At 40.0% G+C, this 22185-nt stretch overlaps 2 protein-coding genes across 6 annotated transcripts in view; both read left to right on the top strand.

Annotated features, from left to right (window-relative positions):
- Positions 1-841: 841 nt before the first annotated feature.
- atp6v0b (ATPase H+ transporting V0 subunit b) lies at positions 842-6692 on the top strand. 5 transcript variants are annotated; one of them, XM_070448887.1, is made up of 11 exons: positions 842-1108; positions 2176-2224; positions 2431-2514; positions 2727-2804; positions 4463-4532; positions 4836-4887; positions 5191-5381; positions 5532-5614; positions 6226-6251; positions 6507-6550; positions 6631-6692. In XM_070448887.1, the coding sequence occupies exons 1-8, from the start codon at positions 1042-1044 to the stop codon at positions 5556-5558; spliced, it is 618 nt and encodes a 205-aa protein (XP_070304988.1). In that variant the 5' UTR covers positions 842-1041; the 3' UTR covers positions 5559-5614; positions 6226-6251; positions 6507-6550; positions 6631-6692. The 5 variants fall into 5 exon arrangements, with proteins under 5 accessions (XP_070304988.1, XP_070304989.1, XP_070304990.1 ...); XM_070448888.1 differs by lacking the exon at positions 6226-6251; XM_070448889.1 differs by lacking the exon at positions 6507-6550.
- A 2121-nt stretch (positions 6693-8813) lies between these two features.
- The window catches only part of LOC111979246 (beta-1,4-galactosyltransferase 2-like), a 169247-nt gene continuing 155875 nt past the window's right edge, over positions 8814-22185 (top strand). Inside the window, exons 1-2 of the mRNA XM_024009650.1 lie at positions 8814-8927; positions 9184-9257. The gene's annotated coding sequence lies outside the window, so the exon portion shown is untranslated. The remainder of the gene's footprint in view (positions 8928-9183; positions 9258-22185) is intronic.

The raw sequence follows: 22185 nt of genomic DNA, 5'->3' as shown, positions 1-22185 counted from the left end.
TTGCAACACCAAGTTGTAGGTTAGATTCCCATGGGAGACCATTATGAAAATGTATGAGCTCACTACTGTAAGTCGCTCTGGATAGGAATGTCTGCTAAATGACTAAAATATGATATTGAAAGATAAGAACAATTTGTATTTTTTATTTTTTACGTAGGCCTAGATAATAGGTCCATCGCTCAAATAGCCAATATTCCTGATTCCAAACTGAACTTGAAATGTGTAAATAATAATGCGTCACTTTTTGCGGCTTCTTCATTTCTGAACAGAACGTTTAATTTTGGGGTCTTGTCACCAGTCATGTGCACATTTAACCAGTGATGTAGCGCCATCATGTGGTCATTGTCTAACACTGCAAGGAGCTGAATTACAAACATCGGCACCTTACAGTCTTTGCTAACTGGAAACAGAGAGAAAAAGGTGAAGCCATAGTATATACCAACATATTTGCTGGGAAATAATTCTACATTTGAGAAAGTTGAAAGACAAACCAGGAACTCAAGTTTGTATTTTGGAATTTAGCTTACATCATGAGATCAACATGCTATTTTATGTTTCTACAATGCCTCTGTACAGTTTATTCTACTTGCGGAACTACATTTTCTTAGAAGCGCGAAAAAAATCGCAACAATAAAATACAAGAGAATAACCGTAGCCTACATTTTTTTTTATGATAATAAATAACCGTAGCCTACAGTGTGTAGATTGCCCAAGTGCTGGTCTAAGGTCGGTTTTGCGTTATGACCTGTGAATGAAAAAGTAATACAAAGTTGAAATGTACAACTGGTCCTACGTCTGTGCTTGGGAGCTCCCGCGGAAACTGGCACGAAGAAGAAGGAAGTGGAATTACGTTTGTTGTCACGGTCACATGCTCAAGTCAAGCTCGATCAGCTGACTGCATCCCTTCCCTTTTGATGGATAGATTTCCCTTCCTCAATTGAAGGATTTCGGGGTTATTCAGGCCGTCCGACGTCAATTGTAAAGACAAAACTGAAGGTAGCATAGTGAGATAGTCCGGAAAATATCGCGGTTTGGGTGATCATGAACGGACACGCCATTCTTTACACCGGGGTCACTTTGGCCTTCTGGAGTACCATTCTCATCGTCGGTAAGAACGTTTTAGCTACATTTGCTAGCTAGGGTAATGATGATGGCAAATATATAATGCAATTTGTAAATATATTCATTTCATTCATTTGATTGTATATGTCTGTATCGTTCTTCACAGACCGTGCTGATTGCCAGCTAACGTAAGCCTGTTGCGATAGCTAGCGGCAACGGCGTAAACTAATCTGGGTCTGCAGTGATGTGCTAGCTAGGTAATAGCTAGCCTGCCTGACAAATAGAGCTAACTAACTTCCTTGAATTATATGTTGTGCACCTTTGGCACTGTCGTCCAAAATGTAGATTATCTAGCTATTCGTTTGCAAGAATTCGACTAAACGTGTATAGAAGTAACGTTAGCAAGTTAGCTAGCATATCACTGCAGAGTCAGTAGTCTAATTAATGAGACTGTAATACACAATTCGTTGGTGTATAGACAGCCTGACGCTAATGCATGCGAAGTCGGGTTAATGTTCCTAACAGGCAAGAATGTTTAATAAAATTACATTTCAACTTACTCTACCGGGTGTCCTTCAACTGCTCGAAATTTGAAACAAAATAGCCACATGAACGTAACCGGTAGAGTAAGTTTTAAATGTACAGTCATTTTATTCGACATTCTGCCTTGTAAGGAACATTTACACGATTTGGTAGCCATTAACTTCAGGCCGTATGTACACCAAATTAATTGTGTAGTACAGCCTGATTAATCAGACGAGCCAGATAGTTAGCTAATGTTAGACTGCATAAGGCTACCCTGCACTAAAACTTTAAAAGCATACTGTTAAGTATAGAAAACTTTGTTAGTTACATCATTTATAGTTGACATAGTTATCTAGGTCACTTGCTTGGCTGCTAGAGTAAGGAAAATGGGAACTGAAACACTTGTCATGAGGGGGTGAGCTATCACACTTATCTTCTGACACTTAATCATTTCTGACACATTTTTGTTCTGCAGCTCTGTGGCTTTGTGTACTGTTACTGAACTGTACTGCAACACACACAAATGCATAAACAAATGAAAATGTTTGCATACTTTGCAATGCATAACCTGGATTGGTGCTTTTTCAGGTATTTGCTACACGATCTTCGACCTTGGATTCCGCTTCGATGTGGCATGGTTAGTATGACACACAATCCCTTGTCTTAGAACATCATATCATAGACGTATGAATATACATCTGTTTTATATTCTGAGCCTGGTGCTGATTACTGGTGGTAACATTTCAGAAAACAGTCGGGTGTTTCCCCCCAGAAATCTTAGCCTAGACTAGAGCATGGAACGTTTGATTTACATGGTGACATTGTGCTCTCTCCCTCCCACAGGTTTTTGACAGAAACCTCGCCTTTCATGTGGGCGAACCTTGGGATTGGCTTGGCCATCTCGCTCTCTGTTGTTGGAGCTGCTTGGTGAGTACTCGTCATTTCCCCCTGAGTGTTTCTTCAGAAGAGATTGTCCCATTTTGAATTTGGAATAGAGAAGTTGTTAAATTAGACTTGAAAATTGAAAGAGCAACTAGTGTCTTGTCCCCATCCTATTCCCGGTCCATGTAGGCTATATTTCTCCTCTTGTATGGCATATTCTGTTCATGTTTATACTGAATTGTGTCCTTGTTTTACAGGGGCATTTACATCACAGGTTCCAGCATCATAGGAGGTGGTGTAAAAGCACCACGGATTAAAACAAAGAATCTGGTCAGGTAGGCTATTAAAAAGAGAATGGAACCAGTCCCCCCCCCCCCAATAACAGCAAATTTTCTATTTCCCCCTCCCCACTCAGACCACTTAAAGACAGTCCTATCAAAAATGTTGTTTGAGAACTTGCACTTGCTAAGAAGCATTTTTTCTTTCTTTTTGACCGTTTTAAAGCTACAATATGTAATCTTTTGGGTGACCTGACCAAATTCACATAGAAATGTGAGTTATATTTTTTTTAAGCAAGTCTAAGAAGGGCTAGACCTGTTCTATATGTGCTTTTTCTGTGCTTCCCGTTCTGAAGTTTTGTTTTTGCATCTATTACTTTTGGTTTTGTACACCAGCTTTAAACAGCTGAATATACACTTTTTTGGTTCAGGAAAATATATTTCAGTGGTTTAGATGGTACAATGATTCTCTACAACAATGACTGCTTGTTTTGTCACAAACTGAAATTGTGAACTATTTGAATTTAGGCAACCAGGAAATGGCAGAGAGATTTGTGCATAGTGCATCTTGAAGATATATTCGGTAGTACTGGCACTGAACACAAGGGTGCGATTTTTAAACCCTACAGAGCTTTTGAAATGAGAAGGTTAGCAATGCTTACAAGTAAAATCCCATAGAGAATGCTTATGAACGCATTGTGAAAATGTATAGTCTCTGACCTAAGTATTTGCAGGACAGACATCCCAGCCCATAAAGTTAAACAAGTAACTCAAAAATGCTACTCAGTTTGCTGCATTTACAAAACAAATATTAGGCCATAAGGCTCTTGATCCAGGAGGGGATCCTCTGCTTTTACCAAGCGAAGTTTGATTTTGGAAGAAGATGGCCATGTAGCTAAGTGCTTAACTAGCTACTAAATTAGCAAACCAAATGCACAACTGCGGAGYATTTAACACATTTTAGACAGTTAACTAAATATTTTAAGATATCTAGCAGGTAAACATTTAGTTGTGATTTCTATACTGTACTAGATCACCTGGAATGTGCTGCACAACAGTGAGTGACACACGGGTCTCTCGACATTGTGTGCTTGTAAACAAACACCACGTGACTGGGGACTACTGGTAAACTTCATAATGAAAAATGATGTGACAGGTGAAATAAAGAACACAATCTTCTTTGTCTCCTAACATATTGAACAAGTTGACTGCAGGTATTTACTTAAAAAGTAGGCACAAATATTCATATGTATTAAGACTTCGAATAAATGGTTTTGAAGGTATAGAAAAACTATACCGGCACTATTTCCAAATACCCTGCTATATGGTCTACCACTCAAGCCTACACAGTAAGGTACTTAATTGTTACCCAGAAATGATTTGATATTGGGATAAAAACAGCTCCATTGGGCTTTTAAGATGAATGCATTAACTGTAAGTCGCTCTGGATAAGAGCGTCGGCTGAATGACTAAAATGTAGAATCTGTGTCGTGAACCGGTTTCACAGACCCAGATTAAACCTAGTCCTGGACTAAAAAGCACGGTCAATGGAAAATGCTTTTTAGTCAATGTCTGGATCTAAGAAACAGGCCTTGTATGCTTTCTGTGTAGGCATAAAACTTGTATATCTGTATGTGCCTACTGTATTGGGGTTGCATCTTTCCGATCAATATACTTCTGTGTTTAATGCTGTGGTTGTCTCCTCCCATCCAAAGCATTATCTTCTGTGAGGCCGTAGCCATCTATGGGATCATCATGGCAATCGTTATAAGTAACATGGCTGAGGTAAGCAAGAGATTTGATTATCATTTGTGCACTTTTTAAATTTTCACTAGTGATTATGGTGATTGCATTCCAAATGGCACCCTATTCCCGAGTGTACTACTTTTGACGAGAGCCCAATGGTCCCATGTCAGACAGTGCACGACTGTATATATCGAATAAGGTGCTATTTGGGACTGAACTTGTGGCTCCTAATTGTAGCCTTTTACATAGGACATCTTGGAGTAGAGCTCTGAATCTCCCTGGTGTGTGATACTGTAGTAGTAGAGAGCACAAATTTAATTATTTCTTTACATCTTTTTCTAGAGCTTTAGTGGCACTACACCAGAGACCATTGGGGCAAGGAACTACCAAGCAGGTAAGAAATTAATGGTTGGTGGGTGTTGCTTAGCCTCGTCCCAGATCTGTCTGCTCTTGCCAACTTCATTGTTAAGATTGAAAATCACAGCATTGTTTGGCATGACAACGAGTTGGCATGATAGCACAAACACACTGGTGCTCAGGCGAGGTTTTGATTGGAACCAGTCCTTAAATTCCAAGAGGATAAAGGCAGGCACAAGTAAAGTAGGCACGTCTTGCCATTGGCTTAGTTAAACAGTGCAATGATAAAATACAGCTGAAGGAAATGCTGTGCTCTTGTGATTGCGTTCTCTCCTAACAGGATACTCCATGTTTGGCGCTGGTCTTACTGTGGGATTCTCCAACCTCTTCTGTGGCATCTGTGTTGGCATCGTTGGTAGTGGGGCCGCCCTGGCAGATGCTCAGAACGGCAGCCTCTTTGTTAAAATCCTTATTGTGGAAATCTTCGGCAGTGCAATTGGGCTATTTGGAGTGATTGTGGCCATCTTGCAGGTAACTGACATTCTTTTGACATGGTTTTCTTTCTCCCCCTGATTGGTTGAATAGCATAATATTCTATCATATTCAGTAGCTGATTGCATCAACCAAGTATAGGTTTGCTGTTTTATTATTATATACTTGATCAAATGTCTTTTCTTGTAGACGTCGAAAGTAAAAATGGGTGACTAGAAGATTCAAGATGACAAGATCAATGGAAGACAAGGCTGGACAAGCAGATGGATTGTGTAAATACATAGTAAATTATTTWAATGTATTTTTTGTCTGATTGTTTTTAACCATAATTTGCTGAAGAGTGACATATTTGCACCATTTTGTCTTAAAGGAATGCAGCCAAATGGTTAGATTAAACTGCAGGTGTTTAAGACAAAACCCTGTCCCTTTTGAATACAATTGGTATTCATAGTATAGTGGTATATATATATATAATTAATTAATCTTGTATCAAATCTATCACAATTGAAAGGGCCACTAGACATTTAGGGAATGTACTTCGTAGTAGGGACATTTTATCAAAATATATTTGATTTCATTAACATCTGTACAGTATAGGATTTGTTACCCGTGATCAAATCATGGAATGCCACTATTTAACATCTAAGGTACCCAAGTTTGGTTTGACACGCATATGGTTTCTCTGGTGGTGGACATGCTTGCTGTTCCGTAAAGAGCTGTTCTGTTCATTACATGGAAGTGAAACATTTCAGCAATGTCGTAATTTGTGTTGAATGCCTGTAAAAATGTGTTTGAACTGTTTGTATGCAAAAGTCGTAATGTATAACAAAGCAAATTATTATATTTATGACTGATGTAATCCATGTTTTTCCACTTGTTTCAGTTACAGTATATTTTCCCATGACTGGTGTAAGTAACCTTTTCTGTAGTAACACAGAATGAATCAATATGTGTGGGTACAAGGGTGCGCTAAGGAGATATTACACTGAAATAGTAATTGTTGTTGGTCGTTTGACATTGGTCAGCTGTCATTATTCAGTCTTTTGTTTTGATGTATGCATAACATTTTGGTAGGCACTCTTCAGTCCTGATTGGTTAAACATTTGAATTGTAAATTGTTGTGTGTACAGTATATATAAAGGGCACATGTCTGTTTCTTTGAAGCATGGGGGTGTTTACCATTCTGATGCAAGTGGTCTTTATCCACGGTGAGTGAACTGTTGCTGATGAATATAAGTATTATCTGATTTCAAGTGACCATAGATAATGTCTGTTTTCTCCTTCTCAGGTCTGTATTCCCCTGTAAACTATCCATCTGTGGAGAGTGAAATGTAGATGTTTTCCTCAAGACCATTTTTTCCGTGTCAGTGTTTCCCCTTTATTCATTTAGCAGCGGCGCACCGTAGAGATTTTGTAATGTAGATATATATACCCCAAGACGACACCCTGCTCCCACTACCTCTTCCACCGCTGCTGAAGACCCCCACCCACTACTTCTGCCACCACTGCTGAAAAATCTTAGGGGAAACACTGCGTGTGCATTTTCTGCGTTCCTTCTGTTTTTTTTGGTAATTTTGAGCTTGAATGATCTAAGCTCCTTGTCTTTCGACTGCTGTGAATGGGCTGATATGCATACTCTTTTGGAGAGATGGTACTCGAGCAGAACATCGATAAGAACTTTCCCAGACCAGTTGGCCTTTTACTTAGTTGTGATTTTGTTTGTCTTTAGTTTTTTTTTTGTCCAATGAGTTACGGTGTTACTGATAAGACAATTAGCTTGAGCCCTTAAATTAAAAATAACCCTATAGTCTGTCATAAGCTGACTTCCAATTTAAAGTTCATAATGTCCAACTTGCTGTGACCATGGGTTTGTCCCATGTGAGCCCTCTGGGCCCTGGTCAAAAGTAGTGCAGTATAAGAAATAGGGATCCATTTGGGATGCATTTATGACTGTATACTTATGGGGGTCTCCAACTGAGTGTTCCATCCTGTCCTCACCAACCGTACATGTATCTATYGATTTATTATATTAAAAATGTATGTAAAAGTTAATGGTATTTATCCATGGAGATGAAAGATTGTTTGGCTGGTCCCTATGGCAAAAGGCCCAAAAAGATAATTTGAAATAGTATTTGGTGTGGGTTTCATACATTGATTCAGCTTTGTTCATTACTTTTGAGCATTTCTAAATGGACCTTTGGTGTAATACTCGGTTGGCCATCCTGGTCTTGGAGAGCCTCAGTGCTGAATGGTTTAACTTGAATGGATAACATTTGGATTGTAAGTCCAACTGTTTTTGGTTTAAAAGAATGCTTCTTGAGATGGCCATGAATGCACATGGCTTACATTGAGGCCCTCTATGTCCTTGGTTGGCCACCTATTGTAGTGGTGTCATTCCTAATGTAAAGGAAGTTTTCTAGATCATACTTCAGTGAGTGTTTAATATGTTGATGTGGTGAATCCATTGTTTTGACATGTAAAAGTGGGTCCTCTTTACTTCATAATTGTCCTTGAAAGAATAAAATATTCCAACCTGATCGTTCAATCAAATTAATCAAATGTATTTTATAAAGCCCTTTCTACATCAGCTGTTGTCACAAATTGCTTTACAGAAATGGGGCCTAGTGGCCAGGAAAAACTCCCTAAGGGAAGACACCTAGAGAGGGGCRGGGGGTGACCAATCCATTTCTGGCTGTACAGTAAGTAGTTTCTTTTTTGTGTGGTTCTGTTATATTATTTATGTCCCAGTCCAACTCTGTAGATATTTTTACCCACTAGATGGCGCTAGATAAGTATTTTTATATTTACCGGGAACCTATCACAGCGTATGCCTCTCCCCTAATGCTCATTTACAACATTTGAAAAAGTGGGGGCAGCTACATTTGGCATATTAATTCAATTACTTTTCTTGACTTTAGAAATATCAAGTTGTACCTCACAAGTGAGGTAATTATTTACATTTACTGTTGTCCTATCTTTTAACTGCCGACTACTAGAGATGTGCAATGCAATAATAGGACCTAGTTAAAACTCCCTCTGGTGGCAGAATACGCGGGTGTTTAGACTATCAGAGATCCCGTACTGAAGAGCGCGAGACCAGAGAGGAAGACTGGAAAAGAGAGGCTCGACTGCACCCAAAATCTGTCCGCGCGAAAATGAGAGTTAAGCAGACCAAGTTGGGGAGTTTTTGTATAGGGGGGCAATGAGTGTAGAATTTGTTGAAGGTAAAAGGGAATTKATATTTTGATAGGTGAGGCTTATTTGATTGAATTGAAGTTTGATCATGCTTAGGTTGTTACGAGTGTACCGATTAAAGTGTTATGCGCGTGACATTTGGATTTAAAAAAAATTGTGACTGTTGTTCACACGCGTATCTGCCCTCTCATTGGCTAGAATGTTCCCACCTGATCTCGCCTCCTCCCGCCTGCATTTCGCCTTTGTGGACATATATTTCCATTGTTAGAGCGGCCAGTCGACCATCTTGTCAATATAATAGATAATCTTCGGCGAGAGAAAACTGCTATAGACTCCTTTTTTTGTCTTCATAGCCACATTAAAACGTAACGGACTGTCGGAATTAGGAAGGTAGAAGATTTACTACCCTATATTTTCCCTCCGTAAATAATCAAACAATGAGGCATTCATATTTCCCATGTCTGTTATATGGCAAAACGTTTTGATCAATGTGTGCACGAAAAATGAAATGACCGATTTATATAATCAGAAATAAATAAAACGCACTCCAGGCTTTATTAAGTGGATGTTATGTGCCTTTTAACGACAGAGAGCAGGTTTTCGTGAGGACTTTTTGTTATTACATTTTYTTAAATGACATTTACAGATTTCATATAAAAGGTTGCTGCAACAACAAAGACCATGCATTCATAGGAGAGGAGGATTGCTTGCTACCTTAAGGTAAGAATAAATTATATTTCATTTGTTCATGATATTTCGTTCTTTAGTTTTTCTTGTATTTTTACATTTAGCCTGCCATTTGGATTCTTCTTTATTATCCTATACATCTGCATTTATCAACATGTATATGTTTACTGGTGGTTATTGATGTTTTATTATACAATTTGCTTTGTTGTCATGCACATTTTGCTGAAGCATGCTGCTGCTAGACCCGCCATTCTACATGCATTTGCAACATCCCTTTTTTCAAGTGATCCAAACGTTCGACATTATTTCAACAAGCCGAAAGGTCCTTTGATCAGCGATGGAACGATCCATCCGGGCAGCATGCAGTGTGGCTCTCATGCTGCCAACTGGTATCTAGTTAGTTATAAGATGTTGACAAGTTGCTCAAATGACTATTTACTATCTACATAATAACTCACGAAATACAGAGCTATTTCTATACGGCTGTTTTCATTTAGCTCTATAGGCTACAGTTAAACTCAAGTGAGATCAAGATGCAGCCTACATTGTTTGCTGAAGTTTTTGGCTACAAGCTATATAGCCTACATAGTGTACGTAGAGATCACTATATCTTGATCAGAAACTGGTTTTCACATCAATGCTATGTATCCTCAGCTTAGTTTTCCATGTCAAATGTACCCATTTAGAAATGCTTCTGTGTCATTATGTGCATTGATGCGATAGTGTTTGTAGGGAAAAACTGATCATGGATGCATTCACTTCACTGAACTCTTACTTTGTACAAGTGGTTTCACTGACCTCACTTCAGTCAGTCAATGACAGGGTCATGATGAMCTTTTCAGGGCTCAGGATAAATGAATGGAACCCACAATAACAGTGGTGGAAAGGTGTTTTGCACAGTTGGGCTACTTTGCTCCAATTATATCCCTCCGGATCATAAACAAATCACAAAATAATCAGGAATAATATGTTGAGCACTATCTGATTTTGGTTTGTGCACCCTGTTGCAGTGGTCTTTGTGTATAGCAATGGTCCATAGCCTGAGAGCCCACCCTCCAGGGTGGCCAAAGCCAACATGGTCACAGAGCATTTTGTATTATTCTGTACGTAAATCTGAGACTCCTCGTTTGGTATGATAAGTTACGTTTCGTATGGTATGTATTAATTTTTGGATGTCCATCATCCATTTCGTATGATATGTAACGAATTACAATTTGTACAATATGCTACTAATTTGCAAAACGTATGATACAGCTGAAGTCGGAAGTTTGCATACACCTTAACCAAATACATTTAAACTCAGTTTTCCACAATTCCTGACATTTAATCCTAGTATAAATTCCCTGTCTTAGGTCAGTTAGGATCACCACTTTATTTTAAGAATGTGAAATGTCAGAATAATAGCAGAGAGAAGGATTTATTTCAGCTTTTATTTCTTTCATCACATTCCCAGTGGGTCAGAAGTTTACATACACTCAATTAGTATTTGGTAGCATTGCATTTAAACTGTTTAACTTCGGTCAAACATTTCGGGTAGCCTTCAACAAGCTTCCCACAATAAGTTGGGTGAATTTAGGCCCATTCCTCCTGACAGAGCTGGTGTAACCGAGTCAGGTTTGTAGGSCTCCTTGTTCGCACACACCTTTTCAGTTCTGCCCACAAATTTTCTATAGGATTGAGGTCAGGGCTTTGTGATGGCCACTCCAATACCTTGACGTTGTTGTCCTAAGCCATTTTGCCACAACTTTGGAAGTATACTTGGGGTCATTGTCCATTTGGAAGACCCATTTGCGACCAAGCTTTAACTTCCTGACCAATGTCTTGAGATGTTGCTTCAATATATCCACATAATTTTCCTTTCTCATGATGCCAACTATTTTGTGAAGTGGACCAGTCCCTCCTGCAGCAAAGCAACATGATGCTGCCACCCCCGTGCTTCACAGTTGGGATGGTGTTCTTCGGCTTGCAAACATCCCCCTTTTTCCTCCAAACATAACGATGGTCATTATGGACAAACAGTTCTATTTTTGTTTCATCAGACCAGAGGACATTTCTTCAAAAAGTACGATCTTTGTCCCCATGTGCAGTTGCAAATCGTAGTCTGGCTTTTTTATGGCGGTTTTGGAGCAGTGGCTTCTTCCTTGCTGAGCGGCCTTTCAGGTTTGTCGATATAGGACTCGTTTTACTGTGGATATACAGTGGGGCAAAAAAGTATTTAGTCAGCCACCAATTGTGCAAGTTCTCCCACTTAAAAAGATGAGAGAGGCCTGTAATTTTCATCATAGGTACACTTCAACTATGACCCACTGTAGATACTTTTGTACCTGTTTCCTCCAGCATCTTTACAAGGTCCTTTGCTGTTGTTCTGGGACTGATTTGCACTTTTCGCACAGGACAGAACACGTCTCCTTCCTGAGCGGTATGATGGCTGCGTGGTCCCATGGTGTTTATATTTGCGTACTATTGTTTGTACAGATGAACGTGGTACCTTCAGGCATTTGGAATTGTCCCAAGGATGAACCATCCTATCTTATGTAACCATAACAAACGTAAGATGTCATACTAATTTGAGGGTCCTGTATTTTCGTGTACTATGTTACGTCTAGTTTATGTGACCAGTCTGTGAGCAGGTGAGGAGTCACTACTTCCTTGGACTGCCATTCACTTAACGCCACTTGTTTCTTACACAACTGGATAGCCAAATATCCAGTTGTATAAGAATTTAGTTCTGTGTTGATAGACCCTTAGCATACTTGAACTAATGACCGTGCACGTTTAAAGTTTCATTGAATTACATTTGACTTACGTGTAAAGAATAAGGATGCCTACAATTGAAATGTTGATTGTTCCTGACAGTTTGTTTGCGAAGGAGTGTTCTATTCTTTCAGGTTAATTCAATGTTGAGTTTTGTTGTCATGGGAACAACCAGACCTGAGCAACAAAGGTGGCAGTTGGAGAGGACTGCTTTGCTCTATGCATTGACTTTGTGTTTTGTCTAAAAACCAGCCTATTCAGATCTGTAAATGTGTGAGTTTCATTCAAAATCTCGAAGGTGTGTCCTTGCATACATTGATTAAACTACGTCTGAGAGCGAGAGGTTCACTTTAAATTAAGGATAGTATACAATACAGATAGGAGTAATCATTAATTGCATTGTATTGCAAAGCCCAATTTTTTCAAACCAAATTATTAAATACGGCATGGCACTTAAAAAAATATGTGCTATGATAGTTATTGTTTGGTTTGTAAAGAAACTTTTTTTTAGGTCATTATAGACTACAGCCCATAAATCCCCTATCAGTGTTGTAGTAGATTTTAGTTTGTTGCTGTAGTGTTTAACAGAGAATCAAACTGCCCAAACCTACCCTGAATCCCAGCTGTCCAATAAACCTTCCCTCCATCCAAGCACTTCATTTATTTTGTGGGCTCTGGAGCCAAATGAGCAGCTCGATCTGAGGAAGCAGAGAGAGAGCAAGGCAAACCTATATTTGATGGTGGAGAGACTTTAGAGTTAGCAACTCTGGGAGCATGGCCACGAGGCCTTCTGTGTAGGCTATGTATTGAATAGGCTAGCTACACACTGTGAAGATAGCAATCTCAATAGAATTATGGTAGAAATGCTTACAATGGGAATCATGGGAATGTTCTAGTACAGTCGTGGCCAACAGTTTGAGAATGACACAAATATACATTTTCACAAAGTCTGCTGCCTCAGTTTGTATGATGCAATTTGCATATACTCAGAATGTATAAAGAGTGATCAGATGATAATTATTGCAAAGTCCTCTTTGCCATGCAAATTAACAAAAAACATTTCAGCCCTGCCACAAAAGGACCAGCTGACATCATGTCAGTGATTCTCTCGTTAACACAGGTGTGAGTGTTGACAAGGACAAGGCTGGAGATCACTCTGTCATGCTGATTGAGTTAAATAACAGACTGGAAGCTTCAAAAGGGGGTGGTGCTTGGAATCATTGTTCTTCCTCTGTCAACCATGGTTACCTGCAAGGAAACACGTGCCGTCATCATTGCTTTGCACAAAAAGGCTTCACAAGCAAGGATATTGCTGCCAGTAAGATTGCACCTAAATCAACCATTTATCAGATCATCAAGAACTTCAAGGAGAGCGGGTTCATTGTTGTAAAGAAGGCTCAGGGCACCCAGAAAGTCCAGCAAGTGCCAGGACCGTCTCCTAAAGTTGATTCAGCGGCACCACCGTACATAGCTTGCTCAGGAATGGCAGCAGGTAGGTGTGAGTGCATCTGCAAGCACAGGGAGGCGAAGACTTTTGGAGGATGGCCTGGTGTCAAGAAGGGCAGCAAAGAACCACTTCTCTCCAGGAAAAAACACAGGGACAGACAATATTCTGCAAAAGGTACAGGATGGACTGCTGAGGACTGGGGTAAAGTCATTTCTCTGATGAATCCCTCTTCCGATTGTTTGGGGCATCTTGGAAAAAAAGCTTGTCCGGAGAAGACAAGGTGAGCACTACCATCAGTCCTGTGTCATCCCAACAGTAAAGCATCCCGAGACCATTCATGTGTGGGGTTGCTTCTCAGCCAAGGGAGTGGGCTCACTCACAATTTTGCCTAAGAACACAGCCATGAATAATAGAATGGTACCAACACATCCTCCGAGAGCAACTTCTCCCAACCATCCAGGAACAGTTTGGTGACGAACAATGCCTTTTCCAGCATGATGGAGTACCTTGTCATAAGGCAAAAAGTGATAACTAAGTGGCATGGGGAACAAAACATCAATATTTTGGGTCCATGGCCAGGAAACTCCCCAGTCCTTAATCCCATTGAGAACTTGTGGTCAATCCTCAAGAGGCGGGTGGACAAACAAAACCCCACAAATTCTGACAAACTCCAAGCATTGATTATGCAAGAATGGGCTGCCATCAGTCAGGATGTGGCCCAGAAGTTAATTGACAGCATGCCAGGGTGGATTGCAGAGGTCTTGAAAAAGAAGGGTCAACACTGGAAATATTGACTCTTTGCATCAACTTCATGTTGTCCATGTCAATAAAAGCTTTTGACACTTATGAAATGCTTGTAATTATACTTCAGTATTCCATAGTAACATCTGACAAAAATATCTAAAGACACTGAAGCAGCAAACTTTGTGGAAATATATATTTGTGTCATTCTAAAAACTTTTGGCCACGACTGTACAATGGTAGAGCTTGGTTGATGCATAAATAACCTTGTTTAGTAGTCAGATATTTATTTAATTTCTGGCTTGAATATTTGGCATGTAGTCTATGAATAATATTTGATTGGGATTTGATAGTAGAAGCATCACAGACCTTCCCTGACAAGAGTGTCTATCCGTTTTCCATTAGTTGAAATGTGAAACATGCAGTGTTTCTGACAAGGGTCAGCAGACTGAACTGTGTGTGTGCTCTGCTCCACAGTGTTGGTGGTAATCGGGCAGGAGTGTGAAGTCTGATATCTGGGATCCTCTCCTCCAGCTGTGAGAACATGTCTGTTTGTGATGTTACACAACATGGATTATTAAGAGTTGTTCCCCTTAAATGGCATCACTCTCTTTACCCCTCTGTGTTAATCTGTGTTGAGATGAGGGTGCTGGTGAAGGAGAATGATTTTGTTTTATTATTCTGAGTCAGTGTATTGGTATTGGCCACCATGGCCACTTTTTTTCAAACCAAATTATTAATGACGGCATGGCACTTAAAAAATATGTGCTATGATAGTTATTGTTTGGTTTGTAAAGAAACCCTTTTTCTTTACAAACTCCTAGTAATACCTCAAGCCCAAGTATCCACACAACTTTCCTTTCCAGAAATAAAATATATATAATTAAATATCTCTTGTTTGTACAGGGCTGTAAGTTTACAACTTCTATGCTGTGCAAGGTAGGCCTAATTCTCCCCCCGGGGGAGCAACAGAGAGGAATCTGTGTGTGTGCCAGTCAGAAGGTGAGGGGTGTTCCTTTCTCAGAGTGGTTAGCATGAGCATAATGCCATTCCAGGCAAGAGGGCAGTGACACACAGTTTGCCCTTCACACCCCGTACTGTCTTTGTTTATCTAGTCTTTAGTCTCTTAGTCTTTTGACAAGCAACACCTTTGACTCTTGTAGGACTGACTCTATGGGCCTTGAGCCAACAATGTAATGTTACATTTTACACAAAGCTATGCCAATTTGGAGCAATAGTCTTATTAGATGTTCTGGAAAATGTGTTTKAGCGTGATGTCTCGCCTTGTGAGGTGTTGATTTACTTAATGTTTGTTTTTGTTTGCCTGTATGAATGCAGAATGCTGATGTAAGTCTATGAGCTGATATACATTGGTGGCATATCATTGAAGCACGTTATTACACTGAAATAATAGCTCAAATGCAACGTGTTATTCATTAGAATAATATGCCCCATTCCCCTTTGCATTTTGTACTTTGCACATTTTGTAAACCAACACGCACTGTTCTGTTCTRTTCTATCCACACCCATATCAGGTGGTGATTCACTGCATAATGGTGGAATCAATTTTCAACAATCTTTTTTATAAATCTAGAGATCTAATGCAATCAGGAGTATGTGGACATTTCGATCAAATCTACTCATGGTATTTTGAGTGACTCAGATCTCCTCTGCAGTGCGTGTGTTTTGATGTGTTACAAAATCAGTGTCAATCCTTGTGTTTAGGCATGACTCCTGCCAAAACATTTTCAATTACACCGCAATGTGTACAATGATTTACAGTGCCTTCGGTAAGTATTCACACCCATTGACTTTTTCCATATGTTGTTGTGCTACAGCCTGAATTTGAAATGGATTAAATGTATATGTTTTGTCACTGCCCCACACGCAATATCCCATAATGTAATGATGTTTTTCAACATTTTTACAAATTAATGCAAAATGAAAAGCTGAAATGGCTTCAATCAATAAGTATTCAAGCCCTTTCTTATTGCAAGAAGTAAAAATGTGCTTAACAAGTCACATAATAATGCATTGGCTCACTCTGTGTGCAATAATAGTGTTTAACATGATTTTTGAATGAGACTACCTCATCTATGTCCCCCACACATACAATTATCTGTGAGGTCCCTCAGTCGAGCAGTGCATTTCAAACACAGATTCAACTACAAAGACCAGGGWGGTTTTCCAATGCCTAGCAAAGAAGGGCACCTATTGGTAGATGGGTAAACATTTGTAATATCCCTTTGAGAATGGTGAAGTTATTAATTACACTTTCGATGGTGTATCAATACACCCAGTCACTACAAAGATACAGGCGTCCTTCCTAACTCAGTTGCCGGTGAGGAAAGAAACAGTGCAGTGATTTCACCATGAGGCCAGTGGTAACGTTAAAACAGTTCAAGTTTAATGGCTGGGATAGGAGAAAACTGAGGATGGATCAACAGCATTGTAGTTACTCCACACTAGTAATCTAATTGACAGAGGGAAAAGAAGAGTACAGAATAAAAATATTTCAAAACATGCATCCTGTTTGCAGCAAGGCACAAAACTAATACTGCAAATGTTGCATAATCCAGGTGTGGAAAGCTCTTAGAGACTTACCCAGAAAGACTCACAGGTGTAATCCACAGGAGGTTGGTGGCACCTTAATTGGCGACGATGGGCTAGTAGTAATGGCTGGAGCGGAATAGGTGGAATGGTATCAAATACATCACCCACATGCCATTCCATTTACTCTGTTCCAGCCATTATTATGAGCTGTCCTCCCCTCAGCAGCCTCCACTGGTGCAATCAATGCCAAAGGTGCTCCTACAAAGTATTGACTCAGGGGTGTGAATACTTATGTAAATTAGATATTTCTGTATTTAATTTTCAATAAATGTGCAAATGTTCTAAAAACATGTTTTCACTTTGTCATTATGGGATATTGTGTGTAGATGGGTGAAAAAAAATATATGCAATCCATTTTGAATTCAGGCTTTAATAAAACATTTTGAATAAGTCCAGGGGTATGATTACTTTCAGAAGGCACTGTGTATATATACACTAGATGACTGACAGGGGGCGCTGTGTTGAAGCCACCACGTGTCCATCTTGGCACAAACCCACCATTGTAAAACATWCATTATATTTACAAAAGTATGTGGACAACACTTTAAAATTAGTGGATTCGGCTATTTCAGCCACACCCGTTGCTGACGGACGTATAAAATTGAGCGCACAGCCATGTAATCTCCATAGACAAACATTGGCAGTAGAATGGCCTTACTGAAGAGCTCAGTGACTTTCAATGTGGCAACGTCAAAGGATGCCACCTTTCCACCAAGTCATTTCGTCAAATTTCTGCCCTGCTAGAGCTGCCCCGGTCAACTGTGTTGTTATTTTGAAGTGTAAATGTCTAGGAGCAGCAACGGCTCAGCCGCGAAGTGGTAGGCCACACAAGCTCACAGAACGGGGCCGCCAAGTGCTGGAACGCGTAGTGCATTCAGACCCCTTGACTTTTTCCACATTTTGTTAAGTTGCAGCCTTATTCTAAAATGGATTAAATAAAACATTTCCCACGTCAATCTACACAATGCCAAATAATAACAAATCAAAAACTGGTTTTTAGGAATGTTTGCAAATATATTACAAATTGTGCGTCATGTTTCCATTCATCTTTGAGATGTTTCTACAACTTTATTGGAGTCCACCTGTGGTAAATTCAATTGATTGGACATGATTGGATTTAATCAATTTTAGAATGCTGTAACGTAACAAAATGTGTAAAAAGTCAAGGGGTCTGAATACTTTCCGAATGCACTGTATATATTTATTATTATATATATTTTTTAAACAACTTTTTTCACAAAACTAATGCACTGGGCCTTTAATCAGCCTTTATTAGAGAACAGATAAAGCCCCTCCACCCCTAAACTACTTCCCACGAATATGATTGTGTATGGTAATTAATACAAAACATTACAGCATTGCTACTGTCTTCACTATGCTATAAACATGCTAATCAGTCCTCAATGTCACACGACACATATACAGTGCCTTCGGAAGGTATTCAGACCCCTTGACTTTTTCCACATTTTGTTACGTTACAGCCTTATTCTAAAATTGATTGAATAAAAAAAATCCTCAGCAATCTACACACAATAACAAAGTGAAAACAGGTTGAGAGATTTTTGCAAATGCATTTCAACTACAAAACATAAATACCTTATTTACATAACTATTCAGACCCTTTGCTATGAGACTCAAAATTGAGCTCAGGTGCATCCTGTTTCCATTGGTCATCCTTGAGATGTTTYTACAACTTGATTGGAGTCCACCTGTGGTAAATTCAATTGATTGGACATGATTTGGAAAGACACACGSCAGACTATATAAGGTCCCACAGTTGACAGTGCATGTCAAAGAAAAAACCAAGCCATGAGGTCGAAGGAATTGTCCRTAGAGCTCCGAGACAGGATTGTGTTGAGGCACAGATCTGGGTAAGGGTACCAAAACATTTTTGCAGCATTGAAGGTCCCCAAGAACACAGTGGCCTCCAACATTCTTAAATGCAGGACGTTTTGGAACCACCAAGACGCTTCCTAGAACTGTCCACCCGGCCAAACTGAGCAATCAGGGGCGAAGGGCCTTGGTCAGTGTCACCTCCAGAACCTGATGGTGATACTGAAAGAGCTCCAGAGTGCCTTTGTTGAGATGGGATGTTACGAATCCCTTTGGCCCGACAGTCTAGGGGGGATGGTAATGGGACCCGTAACACAACTCATGCAAATTATAGTAGTGAAAACGTAACAGTGAGAACAAATAAGACAACTTAATTACCGTCAAACACGAAATGTTTATTTATAAACACACGGTAAATGGGGGGGAGCAGGAAAAAGGGGCTGAGCGGGACCCAAGGAATGAAAGAATAATAATTCAAAAACACCCCTAAGCTAGACTAGCCTACTTCACAAACAGCTAACTAACCAAAAATACAGGGGGTGGTCCGCCCAGTTCTAACTAGTGTTTTTAACAATGTTTAACTACGGGTAGTGTAGCCCAAGGGCGACTTGTCTGGTTACCCCCTTTTCCCACCATCAAACAAACACTCAAACACCATAACCAAAACAATACTCACAGGTAGGGACAAAGTGACATGTAGCTGCAAAACACACAAGCGATCTACAGCCAGAAGGCATGTTACAAAGAGATTGAACTGGGGAGAAAACAACTGACAGGGGTTTTAAACCAAGGGAAAGGGACTGTGATTGGGTAAGGGAAAAGGAGCAGGTGTCTTCCGATTAGCGACTGATTGATGACTGATTGGGGAATGATTATTGTCACCTGTGAGTAGGGGAGAAGGAGAGAAAAGAAATACACACAGGATACTCACAGAACACTTGTATCCGTAACATGGGAGAACCTTCCAGAAGGACAACCGTCTCTGCAGCACTCCACCAATCAGGCTTTTATGGTAGAGTGGCCAAGACGGAAGCCTCTCCTCAGTAAAACACACATGACAGCCTGCTTGGAGACAAAATGCACCTAAAGACTCTCAGACCATGAGAAACAAGATTATCTGGTCTGATGAAACCAAGATTAAACACTTTGGCCTGAATGCCAAATGTCACGCCTGGCACCATCCTTACGGTGAAGCATGGTGGTGGTGGTAGCATCATGCTGTGGGGATGTTTTTCAGCAGCAGGGACTGGGAAGCTAGTCAGGATAGAGGCAAAGATGAACAGAGCAAAGATCCTTGATGAAAACCTGCTCCAGAGCGCTCAGGACCTTAGACTGGAACGAAGGTTCACCTTCCAACAGGACAACGACCTTAAGCATACAGTCAAGACAATGCATAAATGCATGGGGACTTGTTTGTTGGAAACTGGCATATGACACAACGTTAAAGCTTTTTTTGAATGATTAGCCTAAGTTTTAGATTGATTGTTAGAAAGATTTATACATTTGGTAAAACACACTAGCACTGCATGGTTTGCATGTTATTGAGGTGTCAAGCAAGAAATGCTCGAAGGCTACAGTTTTGCCCAATGTTATCAAGTGTAGCATGTCTAATGCATATTTGATGAGGCCATGAGGGCTGGTTGGTGGGTTGCACTAGGGCCCGTGGCCTTAGAGTAGAGCAAAGAGAAGCTAGTGCTAGGCTAGGGTCCTACCCAGGTGTTTCCCCTTTAAAACGCAGCGTTTGGAGATCTCCATCACAGCAGGGATGCTGTAACACATTTCTCTGTCTGACAACCTCTCATTACCATTTGAAAAATAATATAAAGACAGAAAGAACGTAGTCACTCATCTATTAGTTCTTCTTTCTGCATCAGCATTTCCCCAGCTGTGTTGACAAAAACGATTAAACAGTGAATTGCTACTGCTTAAAGGCTATACTCTAAATATCTACTACTTAACCATCTCTCTGCTGCTCAGGATTTGCCTTTGCTTTAAATCATTATGTAATGTTACATAAAACATTGTCACCACTGTGTATTGTTAATCTATATGTCTCTTTACTAAGAAGTCAGCCACAAATCCTTGGTTTGCGTTGGATCGCAAGAAACACTGCAAGTGATGACTCACCTAATATTGGCAAATCAGTTGATTTGGGGCTACTGCTCTTTGTTAAGGCTTGTTCTAAAGCAGGGTTGGGCAAAATTTGGGGCTCGAGGGCCACATTGGGAAATTCCACATCCATGAAGGGTTCAACGTAGGGCTGCACAGATTTTCTTTTGACTGATTTGTTCAACAAAATCAATTTGCGGGCCAGATAAAGGGCAGTTATTTAAAAATATATAGGACCATTATCATTTCTACATACTTTCTATACAGTTTTAGACGTTCAACTGTGGCCTGTAGTGTTTTTTTAAGCCAAAATAATAATAAAAAAAAATTWGCAAAATCAACCACCCCTGTTCTAAAGTTGAAACACATCCATTGTAACATTACTGTATAGGCCTAAGACAGCTGTGACTGATTACAGTAATGTATGCAGAGCGGAGGTGACAGCACAAACAAAAATGAGAGGGATTGAAAATATGCTGCCAAATATGCCGATGCCAATAAAATGGTATACAACTTATACTGGCCATTATCATTGTGTTGTTTATGGCTTAGTTTAGTCTTAATATAGCTGTCACAGGGAGATGGGTCTGGTAGAGACTAACTAGCCCATAATGAATTATGCAACGACAGATTAACTGGGCGCCACATCAAGAGCCAGCACACTATTAAAATTTGAACATACATGCTGTACACATTTATTGCCACCATATTTCCAGGACTTTACTTTATTGGTGTGTCGGTTTAATCTAAAAGAGTTCTCAGCATCCATTTAGTGTCCAAGGGATAAGTTTAGTGTCCAAGGGATTTAGTGTCCAATATGGAATTAAATATTCACTAGACACCAGCCGTTTCTAAACAAGCATCTTGGTCCCATGTTGATATTCTCCAAAGCTAAGGCCTGGTTTGCACTGCACATACAGGCCACTGTGTACATTTTTTCATGTTAGACTTGAATTATGTTGGCTTGTCTTTAATGTTAGTGAGCAAACTGATAAACTGGTGTGTGGGCTTTCAAAAGGCGAATTAAGCAATAAGGCCTGAGGGGGTGTGGTATATGGCCAATATACCACGGCTAAGTGCTGTTCTTAAGCAAGACACAACGCAGAGTGCCTGGATACAACCCTTAGCCGTGGTATAATGGCCATATACCACAACCCCCTGAGGTGCCTTATTGCTATTATAGACTGGTTACCAACATAATTAGAGCAGTAAAAATACATGTTTTGTCATACCCGTGGTTTACGGTATGATATGCCACGGCTGTCAGCCAATCAGCATTCACGGCTCGAACCACCCAGTTTATAATCTGTTTTTGACGTCATGCTGGTTAACAGTGTGGTGCAGCATGTGTCATAATTGAGTATTAATGTAGAGCTGAAAAGGCATCTAAAGCTTTCACCAACTAGCCTTGTCCTCCATGAGGTCAGTCTCTTTCTAATTAATATTTTAGTATTAATACTGGAC

This window comes from Salvelinus sp. IW2-2015, linkage group LG19 (assembly GCF_002910315.2).
Source record: "Salvelinus sp. IW2-2015 linkage group LG19, ASM291031v2, whole genome shotgun sequence".
NCBI classification, from domain to species: Eukaryota; Metazoa; Chordata; class Actinopteri; order Salmoniformes; family Salmonidae; genus Salvelinus; species Salvelinus sp. IW2-2015.
The sequence above is the reverse complement of the archived record's forward strand: the minus strand, read 5'-3'. Positions and strand labels throughout refer to the sequence as shown.